This window comes from Chanodichthys erythropterus, chromosome 8 (genome assembly GCF_024489055.1).
Source record: "Chanodichthys erythropterus isolate Z2021 chromosome 8, ASM2448905v1, whole genome shotgun sequence".
In the NCBI taxonomy this organism is placed as follows: Eukaryota; Metazoa; Chordata; class Actinopteri; order Cypriniformes; family Xenocyprididae; genus Chanodichthys; species Chanodichthys erythropterus.
Genome location: NC_090228.1, coordinates 14847098 through 14869870, shown reverse-complemented (window position 1 = coordinate 14869870; position 22773 = coordinate 14847098). Strand labels below are relative to the sequence as shown.

The window sequence follows — 22773 nt, the reverse complement described above, 5'->3', positions numbered from 1 at the left end:
CAAAAGAGAGCAATCTCTTACGGGGCAAAAGCCCAAATCATGTAGGTAGTACTCTTAAAAATAAAAGTTCTTTAATGGCATCTATGATTCCATAACGCCGTTTTAAAATGAAAATGATCCTCATCTACACTGGCATTTCCACAACATTGCAGAAACAGTCTCCGTCTATGGCCCCGTTTACAATAGTGCGTTTTCATTTTAAAACACATAACTTTTGCTATGAACAAAGAACGTGTTTTCAAAAGATGTAATATAAGTCTAAGGTGTCCCCTGAATGTGTCTGCGAAGTTTCAGCTCAAAATACCCCATAGATTTTTTTAATTAATCTATTTTGGGGCACCATTATAAATCCACCGATTCAGGCTGCGGCCCCTTTAATTGCTCGTGCTCTCTGCCCCCAGAGCTCGCGCTTGCCCTAAACAGCATAAACAAAGTTCACACAGCTAATATAACCCTCAAAATGGATCTTTACAAAGTGTTTGTCATGCAGCATGTCTAATCGTGTAAGTATAGTATTTATTTGGATGTTTATATTTGATTCTGAATGGCTTTGATAGTATGCTTCGTGGCTAAAGCTAAACATTACACACTGTTGGAGAGATTTATAAAGAATGAAGTTGTGTTTATGAATTATACAGACTGCAAGTGTTTAAAAAATGAAAATAACGAGTCCTGTCTCCGTGAATACAGTAAGAAACGATGGTAACTTTAACCACATTTAACAGTACATTAGCAACATACTAACGAAACATTTAGAAAGCACAGATCCAGACGTTAATACTGGCTGCCCTTGTCTAATGCCTTGAACATGGGCTGGCATATGCAAATATTGGGGGCGTACATATTAATGATCCCGACTGTTACGTAACAGTCGGTGTTATGTTGAGATTCACCTGTTCTTCTGAGGTCTTTTGAGATTTATATAAGAAGGAGGAAACAATGGTGTTTGAGACTCACTGTATGTCTTTTCCATGTACTGAACTCTTATTATTCAACTATGCCAAGATAAATTCAATTTTTAATTCTAAGGCACCTTTAAAACACCGTTTTAAAACAAAAACTAGTGTAAACGGGGCCTAAACTACACAGCCGAAAACGCATGTCACATGACCGTTCATGCACACTGGGCATGTATGTACAAGTGTAAACAGTTGCCTCTTGTGCATGTAGGCAGCTGCATTATTAAAAAATGCAGAGTTTATACCGAAATGCAACCCCAGCGTTTTCAAACTAAAACGGTGTCTGCAGCGTTTTCGAAAGTCTCTATTTTTGAGGTTTGAAAACTCTGGCATAGTGTAAACAAAAGGTGTAACCGCAGCATAAGTTATGAGTTTTAAAACGAAAAGGCACTAGTGTAAACAGGGCCTAAGAATAAAAAGTTGCAATGTTCATGCTGCAAACCTCATTAAGTTCACAATTAATAGACACTGACCTCTATTTACTCACAATTCAACAGCACAGTGGTTTTGGACATGCTGTTCTAGGCCAAACATAATTTTCTGATAATACAATGATCAGCTCTGTCAGGTTAGGACAGATATTTTTCTCATTAAAACCAGGGATGGCAATTGTCCCCAAACTACCAATAATAGCACACATCTAATTCACAGACCTACGCAAATGAATCATGAATCATTCATGCAGGCCCTTGCAGTGTCCACAATTTAAAATGGATTTTTAAATAATTCTTCTGGTGGGACTGCACAGATTTAGAGGGGAGATTTGCATTTGATCATAATCTGTCAGTTGTATTTCTGATTTTAAAATGACTATTAAGAAGTCTTTATATAAGATTGAAAAAATACACACAAAAACTTCTCTTTTAAGATGTTTCGTAACTGCAATATGTGCCTGTTACGTGACTGTTTTACCTTGATTGTATATGATAAGATTCTTATCTTATTATGAAAGGAGGCCATTTCTATGTCCTGACTAGAGATTTTTTATTATGTCTGGTGTGTCAATGACTTTATATAATCTGATGCACAAGGTTACGGAGTCTTTTCAAATCACCATCAGAACCACACAAGAGCATCACTCTATCAAGGTAACTGCGGCTGTAGTGACAGCCAGCTCTCAAAGGAAAGAGGGCAAGAGAGAGAGAAACATAATGCTGTGATCAATCCTGTCAAAATCAATCCAGCCTGCTCTATGAGCAAACCCAGACAGAGAGAAACATGGGTAATTGCATTTTGTTTTTGTCTTTAAAAGCAGAAGGAAAAACTATTTTATCTGTATTCACCTTACATGTTCCCTGAATCAAATTAACAATGTTCAGTCAGAAATTGCAAGTACATTTCACAAATATTACAAAGCAACACTGAATTAAATGTGACATTTTGAAGTAGAAAGACTGTAAAGTATAATCTTTGTTTTCCAGTAAAATATCTAAGAATATTTACATTATAAGATTTAAAGGGTAAGTTCACCCAAAAATGAAAGTTCTGTCATTAATTACTCACCCTCATGTCGTTCCACACCCGTAAGTCCTTTGTTCATCTTCAAAACACAAATTAAGATATTTTTGATGAAATTCAAGGTTTTTTAAATCCCCCATAGAAAGCAAAGAAATGACCACATTCAAGGTCCAGAAAAGTAGTAAAGACATTGTTAAAATAGTCAGTGTGACTACAGTGGTTCAACCGAAGATGAAAGAAGGTCTTACAGGTGTGGACCAACATGATGGTGACTAATTAATGACAGAAATTTCATTTTTTTTGGTGAACTAACCCTTTAAGATGTGACAAATTAATAAGAAAAATATTTATAATCTTAAAATATAATTATATAAATTATATAATGAATTGGAAATATTAAGACTTGTTTACAGATGTTTCTTGAATTAAGCAAAAATGTGTAGACTTAGACTTAAAGATGTTTAAAATAAGCAAGAAAAAGCCAAATCTGCAGCAACTGAGGGATGCCATTATTATGTAATATGGACCAAAATCTCTGAGGAATGTTTCCAGCACCTTGTCAAATCTATGCCACAAAGAATTAATGGTGCCATAGAATCGAAAATTGAATTTAACTTGGCATAGTTGAATAACAAGAGTTCAGTACATACAGTGAGTCTCAAACTCCATTGTTTCCTCCTTCTTATGTAAATCTCATTTGTTTAAAAGACCTCTGAAGAACAGGCAAATCTCAACATAACACCGACTGTTACGTAACAGTCGGGATCATTAATATGTACGCCCCCAATATTTGCATATGCCAGCTCATGTTCAAGGCATTACACAAGGGCAGCCAGTATTAACGTCTGGATCTGCACAGCTGAATCATCAGACTAGGTAAGCAAGCAAGAACAATAGCGAAAAATGGCAGATGGAGCAATAATAACTGACATGATCCATGATATCATGATATTTTTAGTGATATTTGTGAATTGTCTTTCGTTAGCATGTTGCTAATGTACTGTTAAATGTGGTTAAAGTTACCATCGTTTCTTACTGTATTCACAGAGACAAGAGCCGTCGCTATTTTAATTTTTAAACACTTGCAGTCTGTGTAATTCATAAACACAACTTCTTTCTTTATAAATCTCTCCAACAGTGTGTAATGTTAGCTTTAGCCACAAAGCACCATCAAACTCATTCAGAATCGAATGTAAACATCCAAATAAATACCATACTCACACGATCCAATGTATGCATGCAGTATGCATGATGAACATTTTGTAAAGATCCATTTTGAGGGTTATATTAGCTGTGTGAACTTTGTTTATGCTGTTTAAGGCAGTCGGAAGCTCGAGGGGCAGGGAGCGCGAGGAATTAAAGGGGCAGCAGCCTGAATCGGTGCATTTATAATGATGCCCCAAAATAGGCAGTTAAAAAAAATTTATAAAAAAAAATCTATGGGGTATTTTGAGCTGAAACTTCACAGACACATTAAGGGGACACCTTAGACTTATATTACATGTTGTGAAAACACGTTCTAGGGCATCTTTAAGGTAATTCTGAAGACAAAAGGGTCCAACCCAGTAACTAATGAAGTATGTATATCACAGGATTCCCACAGAAAATGAATTACCCTGACCATGTATTTAAACACGTACACATGCATGGTCACACACCTCATTAAAACGAAGAGTGCTGTAATGACATTCATCACAGCCCAGTTAACTTGATGTGTTCACTCACATTATTAATCTTTTCAATAAAATAATATAATGGCCAATTATGGTGTTCAAGCGTTTTCTCCATTCACATCTAACTTAAAGGCTCTCAGAGATTCATTTAACTGTGTGTAAAATTACTGATGTTGTCATCATTCAAAAATCTAAAGCAACATCCAGTGTTGGAGAAAGTTACTTTTAAAAGTAATGCTTGTACTACTCCCTAAAAAAGTAACACATTACTTTCCATAAAAAGTAACTCAGTAATGCAATGTGTTACATTACTTTTGCATTACTTTTTCTAACCTGGGCTGGCCTTGCTTTTTTTTTAATAACAACAAAACGTTAATTTGAAGCTGTCAGACACAAGAGCAATGTTTTTGCTTTCAGGCAATGTAATCAATCAAATCAATAATAACAATCTAATTGACCTGCCTTTGATGCACAGCAGCAATAAAGAGCATCTAAAGCATCGTCAACAGCCAAGTCACAGCTGGATGGTTTTTCTTATTTTGTAAGAGGGTGTCAACGGGAACATAAGGGCTCTTGTGGAGGTCATCTCATTATGCCGGGATAAAATGCTTTGCAATACTATCTCTAGCCTTTGACTTCCTGTCAGGATATGTAGCTTGTGTCTGATAACATGGTATTGGACTTTGTAAAGATCAATGAATAAGAAAACAGATTGCTGCAACCTCTGTGACTTTTTATTTGATGAAAGAAGATGAAAATCTATAAATCTGTAAGTCTTGAATACATGTCTGTTGAAAAATGAAGTTCCACACAAGGCTGATAGCAAAAAGTCAAAAAGCAACAATACTCTTATTGTGACTGGGGATTCTGCTTTCAGCCATGTGAACAATGCACTGTTTTTCAATCAATATACAAAAGTCTATTATAAAAATGCTATTACATGCCATCTAACCCACAGCTGTGGATCAATAGTGTTGTAGCGTAGCTGGAGGAAATACCTAGTGATAATGTTTTGATGAGCTGTCACATTTATAGCACGATGGTAGAAAAATGTTGACACAAGCACAGGATGAATAAATTGAGTCTTTCTGATTCAGTGCTCATGTACTTGGGATATAACATTTCATTCCTTTTCAAAGACCTAATATTTTTTGCTTTAAAAAAAAAAAATTTTTATTTTTCTCCGCCCACCTATATCAATAAGAATAGACTAAACAACTAAAAAATTAATATGCATATGTAACACATTTTTTACATTATGATTTCCAATGTTCTTCAGAAAAAATCCTCCAGGTCCTGCAAATTCTTCAGTTTTCCAGCATCTTTTGCAAATTTTAACCTGCAGTGACTGTATGATTTTGAGATCCATCTTTTCACACTGAGGACAACTGAGGGACTCAAACACAACTATTAAAAAAGGTTCAAACATTCACTGATGCTCCAGAAACATGATGCATTAAGAACCGGGGGGTGAAAACTTTTGAACAGGATGAAGATTTTTCTTATTTTGTTTAAATATCATTGTTTTTCATTTAGTACTGCCCTTCAAAAGCAACAGAAGATACTTGCATGTTTCCCAAAAGACAAATTAAGTACCATTTACCTTGATTTTCAAATTCAAAAGGTTTCCACTCCCCGGCTCTTAATGCATCATGTTTCTGGAGCATCAGTGAATGTTTGAACCTTTTTTAATAGTTGTGTTTGAGTCTCTCAATTGTCCTCAGTGTGAAAAGATGGATCTGAGAATCATTCAGTCACTGCTGTAAAGGGTTCAAATATGCAGAAGATGCTGGAAAACCAAAGAATCTGCAGGACCTGGAGGATTTTTCTGAAGAACAGAGCTCAGTTTAACTGCTCAGAACAAACAAGAGACTTATGAACAACCATCACAAAACAAAAAAAACAGTCGTAGATCATCAGGTAACCACACACAGTATTGGGAATCAATGGTTCACATACTTATGAATGGGGTTATTTCAATAAATTCAGCTATTTTTTGTCTTGTGGATTATATGTAAACATCTTTTATGTGAAATATCTTATTCAGGACAGTACTAAATAAAATATAACATGCATTTTGTATTATCTCCTTTATTTTGTTAAAATTATTCACGTTCACAGATTCTGCAAGGGGTTCACATACTTTTTCTTGCAACTGTATATTACACTACTTTCCAAATCGCAGCTATCATCTTAAGCTGAATTTTTGAATAGGATGAGCCTATGCTTTGAGTTACAAAAGAACAGCACTATATGAAGCAGATGAAAGAGATGGGATTGAAAAGGAAGGGAAGATCTAGGTTTCTCTGTGTATTTTCAGCTTCCCCCTTTGAGAATATCTGAGTGGCACTTTCAAGAGGTCCTGATAATTGTATTATTAGAGAGGCAGAGAAATTTTTAAAAGCAGATCAAATTGCAGTCTGGTCTCTTTGGGTCGCCCTGTTGTGGAAATGGAAGCTGTTCTCTAACTAAGTTATAGGAAGAAGCAATCTCATAGACAGTAACAGCACCTGCACATGTACAGTGCACAGATTGCCTTCTTTATCTAATATTCACTTATCTGTCATAAACAACAATCTGCAGGATTTGTTTTTCTGAAATTGTGCTATCTAGCCGAAAGAAATATGATAGCATAATAGAATCACATCAAACGGCCAATGGAACTGAAATAAAGGCATCGGTGGTTTGCTTCTTTACATCAACTGCATCAGGAACCCAAGAAAGCTATGAGAATTTTTATTTGAGAGGTTTATTTTTAGTGTTATAATGTTATAAAATATACCTGTTGAATGAGAATTGAACTGCATCAGTTTATTAAAACTGCACAATTGCACAAAGAAGGCTGATCGAGTGACACTCACAGCCTTAAAACATTTGCTTACAATTTCAGGAGGGGAAAAAAACAACAACTATTTACTTCTACTTTAGATTAAATAGCATGCTGCAAGTTAATGGTGTCTTTCGGGAACCATGGCCAAAGCAGACACACAGACTTCAGCACTAATTAAAGTGATGGGAGTCATTCTGGAGCCATCATGTTTGTTAACGGAGTTCACTTCAGCACTCAGTGACTCTGTTTACTTCACACCTGTTTACTGTCTGACTTTGCAATGATGAAAAACTGACTGATAAAACATCCATAAAGTTGTTTATTTCCCACAGGCAATCAAACTGCAGAAATGTAAAAGGGAAAAACAATTTACATGTATTGTCAATATGCTCAGCAAAATAACATTCTACAAAATAGCTCCACAGGTACTTACTTATAATGCACGAGGAGCCTGTTGCAAGAAATAAGTGTCACAATTTAGAAATTAGTTTTCCCCAGCAGTTTTACTGATCAATCATGGGCTATTGTATATTTGAAGTAGAATACTAGAGTACTGCATTCTGTAATTTTAACTATTTATAAGAAATAATATGTAAAAATAGTATCCATTTTGCAATAATAAAAATTTAAAATATTAGTACCTATGGGTACGTTTACACGACAATGATATACTAAAAACGGAAATGTTTTTCCTTCGTGTTTTTCGTGTACAGACGACAACATTGTCAAAACAATCCCCATTCACACGGATCTGCGAAAACAATTAAAAATGCTGTATTATACTGCCAGGCCAGTAGTTGGCGATGTCACTTTGTAAAGAAACACTATGCGCCGATAGACAGCAGTGCCATCTTTAATTTTTAACGGGAATGAAAGCGAGGCTGTGAGGGATAGACATCTCTTTAGTGGGTTGCACTGTTATTTAATGTGTTTTTGGATTGTTCTGATGATGAAACACTGCAAAAATATCTTTCCAAGGAATTTCAGTAGACAAAACAGTCCAGACAACATGAGCTGTGGAAAATTATAAGTGATCTGGAAACTTTATACAGCTTTTTACAGCAGATGCCACTGAAAACACAGCAAGTCTATCCCTCACTGCCTTGCTTTCATGCCGCTGCTCTGAATAAGGTCTGAGCATGTGATATGCATGTGACGTCAACATTTTCACAACTTTGCGTTTTTGTAGTTTACACAGAGATAAAAATGGTATAGTTTTTAAAAACGTGCACTTTGAATCCCATTTTCAAAAGTTTGCATTTTCAGGCTCCAAAATGCTGTTGACGCATTAAAAAGTTTTCCATTTTTAGTTGAAAATGGTGTTGTGTAAATGGCCCAAACATGATAGTCACATGACAATAATTTAATTAAATCTTTAATTTAATATAATAAAACTTAATATTTATATTGTGCATATTTTTACATTTAATTCAATATTTACTTCTATATAAACATTTCACTTATTGTACATATTTTATTATTTAATTCAATATTTTGCCCAATTTAAATAAATATTTTTTATATAATATTTTTATAATTACATTTTTTTTGCATTCAGTCCAGTTTTGTGTAATACGGAAGAGGATTAGGGCCAAGCAATAATAATAATAAAAAAAAAACATCTCGAGATTAAAGTTGTTAAATTTCAAGAAAAAAGTTGAAATAAAATGTTGAGAATAAACTCATTAAATCACAAGAAAAAAGTCATTAAATTTCAAGAAAAAAGTCGAGATAAAATGTTGAGAATAAACTCATTAAATTACGAGAAAAAAGTTGTTCGATTATGAGAACAAATTCGTTAAATTACGAGAAAAATATCGTTAAATTTCGAGAAAGTCGAGATAAAATGTTGAGAACAAATTTGTTAAATTACGAAAAAAATCGTTAAATTTTGAGAAAAAAGTCAAAATAAAATGTTGAAAATAAAGTCGTTATATTATGAGAACAAATTCGTTAAATTATGAGAAAAATGTCATTAAATTTTGAGAAAAAAAAGTCTAGATAAAATGTTGAGAATAGTCATTAAATTACGTTAAATTTCGAATTTGTTCTCATAATTTAACTTTTTTCTCATAATTTAATGACTTTATTCTCAACATTTTATCTAGACTTTTTTCTCGAAATTTAACAAGTTTTTTCTCGTAAGTTAATGAGTTTATTCTCAACATTTTATTTCGACTTTTTTTCTCGAAATTTAACGAGTTTTTTCTCGAAATTTAACAACTTTAATCTCAAGATGGTTTTATTTTTTTATTATTGCTTGGCCCTAATCCTCTTCCGTAGTGTAAAGAAAAAAAGAAGTCATAAAAAACATACTATTCATATAAACAGTATTAGGTAAATGTAGTTGAACATCTATAGATATTGTATCCTATAGGTTCTCCATGCATACAGAAAATTTGCCTCAATGACATCACTTGCTATTCATGTGTGCCCCATACAGCAACCCCACAGCATCGTGCAGCGACGTCTCCTGGAGGGCAACATTCCACGTTTGCGTGGAGAGGCCCGGGACATCCCATCTCATGTTCGCTCACCCCTGGCAGACAGCAAAGAGAGTGGAGAGCCGGAGGAGAGGAGCGAGAGCACGGTGGATGACTCCACGGAGGAGAGGGAGTCTCCGGAGGAGAGCGAGAAGAGCCTAAGGTCTGATGAAGATGGGGACGATGAAGATGAAGAGGACAGCAGCGATGCAGGCGGGAAGACAGAGTCCAAACAGAAAGATAAAATGGGAGAAGGAGAGAGGAAGAAAGGCCTAAAAGAGGGCGAGAGAGCATCCACCCTCTCAGCTCTAGTGGTCCAGTGTAAGGTAAGCATTCACACAGATGAACTGAGCTGAGCCTCAGCCTTTTCAGCTGTCTCTGCCCATAATAGAAGCGATAACAGCTTGCTGTAATGACAAAAAACCAGCTCTGGCTCCCTATGACTCATTGTTTTATTTTCCTCACAGTCGATTGTTCTCGACGGTCGGGTTTGAGAGGGTTTTAGAGGGCCAGTGTGCATCTAAAAATCCCAACTCATGCCAAGTTTATAATAGAGATGACGTAACTGGGGCGCAAGTGACTCATTGTATGGAGACATAACATATATCTGACCCATCAAAAACTCATAAATGAGACACAAGCAACTAAATACTGAAATAAGACATACACTACCGTTCAAAATTGGGGGCGGTACGACTTTTAAAATGTTTATTAAAGTAGTTTCTTGATCACCAAGGCAACATTTATTTGATCAAAAAGACAAAACAGTAATATTTGGGGACAAACAAAGGCAAATAGACACAGGTGAAACTCATTAGTAACTAAGGTGAATAACGTCTAGGCTACTATTGTAACCCCCGTTCCCTGTAGGAGTGAACAGAGACTTTACGTCAATACTGACGTAATGGGGTCTAGCCTGGGAGCCCATTACATCAGTATCGATGTAACGCTGAACATGACTGACTGAATGGGAACCATAGACTGTAAAAAAAAAGATGGATGACGCACCTTCACTATCTTCCATTGCAGTAACTGAAGCCGCCAGTATGCCAATATGGCGCTGACATCTTGAGTCTAGAGTCTGTGCATAGTGAACTTGGAGCCCGAGTCTGCGCAGTAGTGAGCGCGAAGTGGAGCCACGATACCAAGGTCCCGCCCACACTCCCGCAAAATCGGTTAATAAAGCAGGCCAACTCATTATGTTGAAGTGAAATAAACAGTTCTGGAAATGTAGAAATTAAAGTTAAATCTCTAATCTCCTCCCAAAGATCCAGAAAAAAAGTTAGTTGGTTCTTCAGTGACTACTTTGCTCAGAGAAGCTGTCAATCTCAGCTGTCAATCATTAGGTCAGAGCCCGCATAAAAAACGAACTAAAAACAGACTTATTTAAAGAACGAACACTTTAAATAACATCAGCGTGACAAAAACTAAAATGACAGAAACCATCTTTAGATATTTTGACGTGTAATTTGATTGTTTGTCTCACGTTCCATTACAATACACGGAGAGGGCGGGGTTTATGACCTATACTGCATCCAGCCACATGGGGGCGATCGAGACACATTGGCTTCACTTTTCAGGACTCGTGTGGCACGCTTGATGGGAACAACGGAATTCACAAGACTAAACTCAAGAAATACAGGCAAATGAATGAAAACACAAGAACAATGAACAACATAACCCCGACAATAAATGCCTTTCCTGTCACTTTTGATTACATTTATGTCTTTGCTGAATAAAAACATTAAAATCCTAATGACCCCAATATATATAATCCTGAACATTTGGAGAAGTTGTGGAAATGAATTAATATATATATATATATTAATATATATATTGATTATATATTGAATTAATTTCCATAACTTTTCCAAATGTTCGAGATTACTGAACAAGAACAAGTTTACATTTTTAAAAATGATTATTATTTTTAAATGATTTCCTAAGATCTGGAAATAACTATTCTAATCCCTGATGTTTCAAGGTTTTCCAGCAACATCCATTTTCATTAAACGGTTCTCCGTTTTACTATATAGCAGACTGAACATCATCGAAATCACCCATCTTGCAGGACCCCCTCTCCATCACCCTCCATTCATGCGGTGATTGAGCGTGGTAAAAATAGACCCTAAATTAAAGCAGATTAAACCACAGGGTTGGGTGTGAACCAAAGAGCAGCTGATTTCCTCTGCCTACACGTGTCAGCTGACAATTCAAGAACAACAAGACCAATCAATGTACCACTGAACCTAAATTAGGCAATCATGAAAATCAATCAATAAAATTAAACCCTATTGCATAGTTTATCTTTTTATCATGTAAGAAAAAGTGATAAAAGAGACATGAAAATAGTATAATTACGGCCATGACATGACTGACCAATAATAATGAAGTATTCCAAAGTTAAATGAATGAAAATTCTAATCTGAATGTTCCAGATCACATGTGCATTCCGAAAGAACTGAATGTTCTGGAAAACACATGCAGTCGTATTGTCATAGGTGAACTGAAATCCATCAACGTCTAATTAAAGCTTCGGTAATGAAGAGCCAGATAAGTGGGGCAGCATTTTACACAGCAAATCCACCGTACTGGTTCATGCCTCCAAGATAAGTTTCAGTTTGAGGCAACAAAGTCAAGTTTGATTTAGCTCCATGCAGAGCTGCCATCATTATAAATGTATCGCACATGCGCCAATGCACACATAAACACACTTTTATAACAGCGGCAATCAAATCAAAGACATAACACAGCTCACAATGGAAGCATCCCACAGAGTTTGACCGTTTCTCCACTAGGAGTTTTGCTACATTTCACAGTTTGATTCTGCAATGCAAATGAAAAAACAAAAACAAGCATCTTTATTCAGTAACTCTTTATATCCTGACCACAGGGCACAGGAAAAAGACACTGAGAAATTAATGACGACTTGCACAGTAACAGCTAGAATGAACCTGACACATATCCGTCAGTCACAGTTTGCCTCATATGGTGTGTTGCCACCTCAATGTGTTTTATTTAGGCCATCTCGCACTGCCAAAAAAAACACTTTCAACGCAGCACTAGAAAGCTAGCAGAGGAAGAAACAAGCATGAAACAATGCAAGGAAACCTGCGTGTCTGTGTGGAACATATTAGTGGGGTAGGAACAATGTGCAAGAGGGGCTTGACAGCCCCCCATATAAGCGCAATGAGAGACTGACGCACTGATACGAGAGAAGGTGCGTCCCACCCTTTATGTGGTAGGAAAGTTGCGGGGGTGACAGCTCACCTTGAGTGACAGGAAACTCAAAGAGGTTGCAAAAAAGCTCTCATCCACTTATTTATCTTTAACGGTGGAACAGTGCTGACGCAGACCTCATCCCTCACCCATTAACTGTGTAGTTAACAAACAGGCGAAGAGCAAAACCAAAGCTTAACAATGCTTTAGCTGTGTGTAGGTGGAGCCATATTGTCTTTAAGTCCTCATGCATGCTGGGAGACCATATGTCACAAACAGGTTCCAAATCCATCGAAATATCTCAGCTGAGGCTTCCTCCACCCACGACACTAATTCATTATATAATAATAGTTACTAACAATTATTATTAATATTAAAAAGTATTATTTAATAAATAATGTGTTACTAATTAAATATTATATTTAGGTTACAGCTAAATGGTATTATTATTTTTATTACTACACAGCTCTCTGAAAAGCTCGAATCCATATCCAGGTCAAAATTTTACACAATCAGGATACTTGAAGAGTTCCTGAAAGGATAATAATGATATTATTTACAAATACTAACTATTAAATTACATTGTACATACTTTTTATAAGAGAGTGTTATGATGGTAACAGTAACAACACTTCAGGTGTGTTTTTTTTTTTTTTCATTTGTTAACATTAATTAACTCCATTAGTATATGAACTAAGAATGAAAAAATACTTCTAAAGCATTTATTAATCTTAGTCAATTTGATTTTTTTTTTTTTTTACTAATACATCATTTAATGGACCTGAGCTAACTAACAATGAAAGTTGAATTGTTATTAGTTAATGTTAACAAAGATTAATAAATATTGTAACAAATGTATTGATCATTGTTATGGAGGACCAAACCTGCAGATATTAAAAATGAATGAATAAATAAATATAAAAATAAATGAATGCATAAAATAAGTAAATATAAAATAAATGGAAAAATAAATAAAATAATAAATAAATAAAATTAGAAATAATTAAAACACAGAAGCAGAAAATAATAAATTAAGGGGGAAAAATTAATTTGTTTAAAAAATCAATTATATTTATTTTATCAAGTTGTTTATTCATTTATTTATTTATTTTTCTATTATCACATTTATTTACCTATTTATCTTTTTATTAATTTATATATTTATTTATTCATTCATTTATTTATTAATTTTTATTTTCTGCAGGTTTGGTCTTCCATACATTGTTAGTTAATGTTAGATAATGCATTAACTAACGTTAACTAATGGTAACTTATTGTAAAGTTTAACCATAATATTTTCACTTCAACTTAAATATATAACGTATATAAAATATATTTGCCTTCTTCATTCTTCCTATGGACAAATATGCACATTTTGTTTGAAAAAAAGACATAAGTTAGTATTTTCATATTTATACTTCCATGTCTTTTTTTCAAACAAAATGTGCATATTTGCCCATAGGAAGAACAAAGAATAAAATTATTTTTTTCCTCCGCTTTTGCTGATCTATGAAGAAAAATGCCAGAAATAACACATATGGAGTAAGCTAATGTATTCATTGCTCAAGTTACTGTTTACACAACTGTGGTATGACCCAAAACAGGATCTATCAGGAAACAATGGCTAATAAGTTAAAATAAATAAATAAATAAATGCAACAATCCACTATTTCTGCTAATACTGAAAAAATGATTAACACATAAATGTCAAGCAAGCAGCACGAACAGGCACTTAAACCTTCCAAAGAGCAAATGCTGCAAAAGCACAGGGTCATTGCTCATCTGATGAGCTCTGAATTCTGCAAGCACTGATGGAATTTCAGGTGAAAGGACGGACTGAGAATAAACTGACTCACTGAAGTGAAACGACGGGAGCTTCCACAAAGTACCTTTGACAGCGGCAGTCCATTATTAACCAGGACTATTATCCTCAGACGGTGCTAAACTATCCTGATACTGTAACACGATGCAAAAACAAAACCGGACCCACTTTATATTAAGTGGCCTTAACTACTATGTACTTACATTTAAATTAATCATTTGATACAATGCACTTATTGTGTACATACATGTTTCTACATTGTACTTATATTTTAAAAACACCTGCATGTAATTACATCTGTAATTACATTTATAATTACACTGTTGACCCATTCCTTCCACCTTACTCCTACCCTTAAACCTACCCATACCACCCAAGCTTTCCCTAACCTTACCCGTATCCCACCTCAATAGCAGCAAAAGTGTTTTGCAATTCAATATGAACCCAATAAGTACATTGTATTTATTTTTTTATGTAAGTACATAGTAGTTAAGGCCACTTAATATAAAGTGGGACCACAAAACCTGGCACTGTCTATTTAAAAGACCAAGAGCTAATATCTGTTCTTAACATACTGTACTGTAGTGTCTCATCTTGGCTTCTGTGTGAAACTAGTTGGCAGACTGAATGTTGTTAGACATTAAAAGTGTGAAAAAGGCATCACAAGGAAAAAAAATATATTATCAGGGAATTCATCGGAGTGAAGAAAACTTGTTTATTTTGCAGTGCGGAGATGCAGAGGTGATGCTGTCCATAAACACAGGGTGCCAACACAACCACATCTCTAAAACATGCTGCAGACGACTGGGGTAAGTGTATTATACACACACGCACATTTGTTTTTGTGAATTGTGGGGACATTCCATAGGCATAATGGTTTTTATACTGTACAAACTGTATTTTCTATCGCCCTACACCAACCCTACTCCTAAAACTACCCATCACAGGAAACTGTGCACATTTTTACGTTCTCATAAAAACTCATTCTGTTTGACTCATAAGCGATTTGTAAAATGGGGACATGGGGTAACGTCCTCGTAAGTCACCCTCTCCTTGTAATACCTATATCATTTGTGTCCTGATATTTCACAAGAACACACACACACACACACGCACATGTGGTTTACAGTGACTCTCCATAGACGTAATGGTAATGGTTTTTACAGTATATTCTGTCCCATTACACTAAACCTACCCTTGAACCTACCCATCACAGAAAAAATTCTGCATTTTTTTAATTTCAAAACAAACAAACAAAAAGTCTGTTTAGTATGGTTTTTAAGCCATTTGGTTTACGAGGACACAGGAAGTGTTGTAATACCCATGTAATTACGTAATACCCATGTAATTATATACAAGAACACAGAGAGAGAGAGAGAGAGAGAGAGAGATAAAAAGTTCCATCAGGATTTTGTTGGACCTTTTCCAGATTTTTGCGGCCCAAAATGACGGAATTGTGGTTTTGTCAAATATTGTGATATTTATGCCGTTTTTGCAGTGAAAACCAACCAATAATTATTATCCATTTATGTAATTTATATCAGTGAAATTAAGCATACAATCTGTAATTTTTTTGTGCATTACTGAAATCAATTGTGGTCATAATCATAATTTTGCTTTGCAGTTAAAAAAAAAAAAAACAAAAAAAAAAAAACTAAAAATTGTGTTAGACATACACTACCGATCAAAAGGAATAATTCTGAACCCTTATGATTATTTAAAGATTTTCTAAAAGCCTTATGTTTACCAAGTCTACATTTATTTGATCAAAAATACAGTAAAACATATTTGAATGATTTCTGAAGGATCATGTGACACTGAAGACTGGTGGAGAAATGGCTGCTGAAAATTCAGCTTTGCATCACAGGAATAAATTACATATTAAAATATATTAAAATAGAAAACAGTTCTTTTAAATTGTAATATTATTTCACGGTTTTTCACTCTATTTGATCAAATAAATGCAGAAATGGTGAGCATAAACAGTAAACACTTAATAAAAGATTACATCATGCCCTAAATGCTTGTATTTATTGCAGACTGAAAACCAACCAAGAAGACAAACCTCGAGACAAGCTGCCACTCAGTGATTCGACAGTGGAGACAGTGAAGTCACTGCACCTGCAGCTGGGCAGAGAAAGAGTGCAATGCACTGCCCAGGTTATAGGTCAGACTTCAAAGTTTCTCCAGTCACTTCTGAAAATGCACTGCCCATTACCTTAAGAAAAAAACAAAAAACATGACAGCATTCAGCTGTTTATACAATGTTCAATGGATTTGACTGAATACAGAATAGCTGAGAGACATCCAGGACATTCTCCTTAAGAGTTAGATACTCACCGAACTGGTTTCAACCAGTCATATCTAAATATAAGTTTAATGCAAAGAGAAAAGTCTTGAGAGAGTGTGGAAAGGGATATTCATATAAATTTATTCAGCCTGTATTTGCATTCAGCTTTCAGAGTAAGCCACTGACCTTTTCCAATTCAGACAGCAGTCTGGGAACGCTTGAACAAAGAAATGTGGGCAGCACATTACATAACAGAAGAGTACATGACTTGGGCACAGTGCCGGTCGTGTTTCATGCATGCATTGCATACAGATATATAATAATGCTATGCCAATGATGCAGTTTTGTGCTCTTCTAATTAGAGAAACAATACAATTATGCCCACATGCAGGGGATAAATATTCTGTTTTTGCCTCCCTCATTTTGAGTCTCACTTCTTGTCTGTTCACAGAGGATGCCATGTTTGAGGTGTGTCTGGGTCTACAGACTCTGCTGGAACTCAAAGTAAGCCCTGTGTTTTATTAATACTGCTATTAATTAATAAATAGTGAATAAAAATTAATTTAAAAAAATTACAAAATTTTAGACTATTAAGTCTACATCTTTTCCTCTGCCTCAGATTGATCTAGATTTTCAAATATTTAAATGAGACTTAATAATAGCAAATTACAAGCTTATAATCAGTTTGTCAATTTTGATTTTAGCTGATAAAAATCTGACATTTACATTATTTATTAAAACAACTTATTTACATGAACAAAAGTTACTAACGTACACTCAAAAAACAAAACATTGGTTCAACAAAAAAAAATATGTTAACGTTTTCTACTAGATTTTTTTAACTTAAGCCAATTGGGAGAATTACATTAATTCAAAGCAATATTTTGAGTTGATCCATCATTATGTTTTAAGTAAGATGAAGATGTTTTTTTTGCCACAATAAAAACACGTTTCTAAGGTAACATGAACTTAATAATTGTCAACATGAATGCAACTATTTAAGTTGATCCAACATAATGTTTTAAGTAAGATGAAGATGCTTTTTGGACACAGTAAAACTGCATTTCTATGTAACATGAACTTACCAAGCACAGCTTGTCACCATGATGGTAACTCTCCAAAAACCCACATTAACACATTAACTCTTCTTAGCAGAACAAAACCCTAATTACTGCTAAATCTCCCTTACCATTAATCTTGTGCGAAAAACATTATATAACACTTAATTTTAGCATTTACTCTCCCTTTCAAGTGTGATGGGCAAAGCATGATGGGAAATATAAATCCCAGCCCAGTTAAAAGAAGTGTTCATACAACTCAAAACAATGAAACACGTTTACACATCATCAGAATTTATTTTACATTAACAGAACTTAAAATTAAATACATTTTTGATTAACTGAAAATGTTAAACTATGACAAGTCATGATAGTATATCGAATCAATAGGCATAATTTGTGTGTCATCCAAGCTCAATAAAATAACTATTACAAGTAAAAAGTCTAACAGCATTTCAGAACTTGATTTTTTATTTCACAACAATATATATATTTAAGTATACTGACTAAAGGTCCCCTGAATTAGTTTTTAGAGTGTACATTGCATTCAAAGTATCCATTTTATCAGTAAGTTAGTTGTATGTGTGTTCTTGTGCAATGCTCTACCAGTTGATTTTTAACAATGAAACTGTGAAAAAAAGGCATGCTGAAACCATCACAGACATTGCATGATGTAAGTCAACTTATGAAATACTTAATCCAAAATCAAGAAGCAAAGTTTTGAGGCTATATTAGATGAGTTCTGGCACTAAGTGGCTTTGTACATGATAGGGGAGTTATTTTTTGAGCATATATCTAAATATTGAATCAGCTCTGAATATGGTTTGAGGTTTTTTCAAATGCCAGGGGGGAAAATTCCCCTTTGAGGTTTACATGAGTTATGAGGAGGAAGCTAAATGCTATTGAAAAAAAAAGAAATCCTTTTTAAAGTATGACAGAGGAAGCAAGAAAAGGGGATGAAGGAGAGAGAAAGCTAGAGAATGAAAGTGTGGAGGATGTGGACAGTATCTGTATAAGTATATGCAAATTACTATTCTTGTCAAAAGAAAAAGATAATGTATGCAAGGAGAAGGATCCCTGAAACCAACGTGGACCTATGTGCTGACAATAAACAGCAGAATCAAACTTAGGTCTATTTTTCAGCCATTCAGTTCACCTGAAATATAACTGACATTAAATAAATTAAAATTTTATATAAAAAGCCATTTTTTTCAGTTCCAGTGTTGACGCCGTTACTGCGTCTTGAAATGTCCTTGCTCATTTTCTAAAAGTAGAAAATTAACTTAAAGATAAACTCTGATGCTGGCTTGAAAACACCAGAAACTTTATAATATTTTTTTAAAATGTGAAGGATAAGTTTGAAATTTATACAGGTCTCACAGACAGACAGTCAGACAGAGAGATTCTGGGTGGTTGCTAGGCAGTGGCGTAGGTGTTCTGACCGGTGATTGGCAGTTACTTAGATGTTGGTTGATAGGTTATAAGCAGCTACTAAGGTGTCATCATTGGTTGCAAGGGCAGACAGATATAATGATACACACTGTTATTGAACGATAGACAGTATGATGGATAGAATAACAGACAGACAGATTGAATGACAGACAGACGTCTGATATAACGATAGAATAACAGACAAAAAGACTTCTAGATAGAATTGCAGATAGAACAATAGACGGACAAACAAATAGATATATAGACAGAAAAATAGATAGATGGATGGATGGAATCATAGACAGAAAGAGATGCTGTATATAGACAGACAGACAGACAGACAGACAGACAGACAGACAGACAGACAGACAGACAGACAGACAGACAGACAGACAGACAGACAGACAGACAGACAGACAGACAGACAGACAGACAGACAGACAGACAGACAGACAGATAGATAGATAGATAGATAGATAGATAGATAGATAGATAGATAGATAGATAGATAGATAGATAGATAGATAGATAGATAGACAGAAAGAGATGCTGTATATAGATAGACAGATAGATAGATAGATAGATAGATAGATAGATAGATAGATAGATAGATAGATAGATAGATAGATAGATAGATAGATAGATAGATAGATAGATAGATAGATAGATAGATAGACAGAAAGAGATGCTGTATATAGATAGATAGATAGATAGATAGATAGATAGATAGATAGATAGATAGATAGATAGATAGATAGATAGATAGATAGATAGATAGATAGATAGATAGATAGATAGATAGATAGATAGATAGATAGATAGATAGATAGACAAAACGATGGATGGATGCTGGACAGACGGATGGATGGAAGGAATGACAGAACAGATATATAGACAGATATATAGACAGACAGATATACAGATAGATAGATAGATAGATAGATAGATAGATAGATAGATAGTCTGATCAGCCAGACAAAGCAACAACTGTAACAATGAGCCATCAACATTATAAGCAGTATTACACACACGATGTGATGAAATGATCTGCTCTCTATTCCCAGTGCTGTGTGGACCTGAACTCCAGAGTGCTCCGTCTCCACAGCACAGGGCAGGAGCTTCCCTTCCTGGATCCACCTGCTTGCAGCCAGTGCCATCACCATGACAACAACAAAAACATGTGACCTCGGACCTATGTGCCCAACAATCACCATGACCGTACCCATATAATCAGAGAGGAAGTTGACGGAAGGACGGAAGCATCTGGACTGTAGTGTTCCCTTGTGCCAGATCAACATAGACAGGCCTCACCTCTCTCATCTTTCCTTCTTTATTCTTCGTTGTTTGTTTCTGTGCTATTTACAGAAATCTGCCAACTATGATTTTTTTTTTATATTATTATTTGCTGTGCTGCATTAGTTTTGATTAAATGTAATAAAGCTCAGGAGGAGGAAGGTTGTGTTTTGACATTTTAAAATTGCCTTTATCAAAATGACAAAAGGGGTATGTAGTTAATCCGTAAGAAATTGAATTAATGTTTGAAGACTGATGAGTAATATTCTCTAACTGGTGATTTTAATTACAAAACAAGTAAATTATATTCTTGTACATCACAGTAACTGAGAGTCCACGAGATGCTGCACACTTTGGGATCTCCTAAAAAACCTGATTTTATACTTTTAAACGTGTCAAAATAAAACAATCAGAAACTTTCTTTCGCAAATTTAGCTAGAAATCTCTCACCCGAAACTGCCTTTAACTAAAGACTATGTTTTCAAACCTCATTTCCCTTTAGAAAGCCAAATCTGCCCTCAGATGATAAGGACTTCTTCAGCCAGCCCAATCAAATGTTAATTGAGCCCTTGGGCTGCAATCTCACTCAATGACCCCCAAACCAAGCAAAACACTTCATCTGCATGATTTTATAGACTTTCCCCTTTGTATTTTTCTGTTTTTGGTACGTGTATGACTGAGTAAATGCTTTTCTGTTTGTCACCTGCGTGTGTTTTCTTTTAGATTGGAAGAATGCTCCTTTATCTAGAGCCCAGTTTTCTAGAAACTCAGTTTGTCCTCATGACCGGAGGCATTTCTCCTCCACCCATGCCTTGCTCATTGCTCTGCTTGTTCGACAGCCAAAATCTCCCACTAAAAGGCCAACCGATGACCCAAAGGGCATCGATGTCCCACACAAACTCACTCTAATCGGTGGGGCTAATTAAATTGTTGGCATACAATGCTCAACTACCCTGATCATCCAGCCTTTTAACACTATGGATGACCTTTCACTGAAGGATGTCCATATATTTGCCCATTTTATGTTCTTCTCTTTCTTTCTGTGTCGAGGACCAATTGTACGGGGGAAAATAGAGTTTATTTTTGGTGTTTTTTGGTTTCCTTTTCTCTGAACAGTATTTTCTCTGCCTAAACAAAATAAATATGTATTCTGGCTATGAAGGTCTCTGGTCTTCATCAATACACAGATCTCATAACAAGCATTTTTGAGAATCTCAAACCTAAGGAGACAACACCTGCACTACTGCTGGCAAAAACTCCTCACAGAGGTTCACGTGGCCGTAATGTTGATTTGCCCAGGGCAGTCAACAGCCTATTTTAAGCTTCTTTCATCTGATCATGGAGGGAAAAGATGTTCCCACAACCATACAGAGCCACATGGGATGACGTCATTGACCCTCCACTGAGGGCAGGCTGCTCCTGTTCCAACCACCCTGAAGACTGGAAACATAGCCAAGACAAGAATGGCTCTATTTATCATTTATCAGTCTAAAAACCATAAAATCCATTCTTTAAAAAAAGCCAAGGAAATATATTCTAATTTACTAATATATAATAATTCTAAAATGACATATATAGTGTTCTAAACAGTTTTCAATGTACAGCACAATTTGTAAGTGGCATTTATGTGGCACCGTGAAGCCCAGCCCACAGTTAAATCTCATTAGTACACTCTCCATAACTCCATATTTAACATCAAATATGTTTTTATTGGCTTGTTTTGCATCACACAATTGTTCAATGTGAAGAGACACAGAACTTAACAGTTTTTGACCAAAATATAACAACGTTCCAGGCTCTGAAAGAACTTTTCTTTTCTGCTATAACACAACAACCCTTTGGAAAGGGTAATATAATATTATCCATGTAACGAAGGTTCTTTGTGTAATGGGAAGGAAGAGGACAGGAATCGGCTTTAGGGCTGCTGACAGTCTTTATTCTCACCAGAGAAAAAATATCCAACACATAAACAAAAAGACGGTGCAACGCACACTCAATAATTCCACATCCAAGGACGGGCTTCACTCCACGACACGAGCACAGCTCACTTAGTCCGACTGTCAGCAGTCCCTCTCTCTCTCACACGCTCCTGCTTCTCCTGGCGTTTTATCCTGTCTCCACGCCAGTTACTGGAACGAGAAACAGGTGTTCGTGATTTACATTCAACCCGTTCAATCACCGCACATCCCCAGACACTCCCTCCTGCCGCAGACCCCGCTAAACCACGCCCCCCTCGCCACATACCCCCACCGCCCGA

At 35.4% G+C, this 22773-nt stretch overlaps 1 protein-coding gene across 1 annotated transcript in view; it reads left to right on the top strand.

Moving 5' to 3' along the window:
• nrip2 (nuclear receptor interacting protein 2) overlaps positions 1–21928 on the top strand; it is a 30223-nt gene extending 8295 nt beyond the window's left edge. The window contains exons 2-6 of the mRNA XM_067391060.1: positions 9364–9729; positions 15171–15253; positions 16484–16611; positions 17186–17238; positions 20288–21928. Of these exons, the coding sequence (XP_067247161.1) occupies positions 9364–9729; positions 15171–15253; positions 16484–16611; positions 17186–17238; positions 20288–20407 (750 nt within the window). The 3' untranslated portion in view covers positions 20408–21928. The remainder of the gene's footprint in view (positions 1–9363; positions 9730–15170; positions 15254–16483; positions 16612–17185; positions 17239–20287) is intronic.
• Positions 21929–22773: the final 845 nt, after the last annotated feature.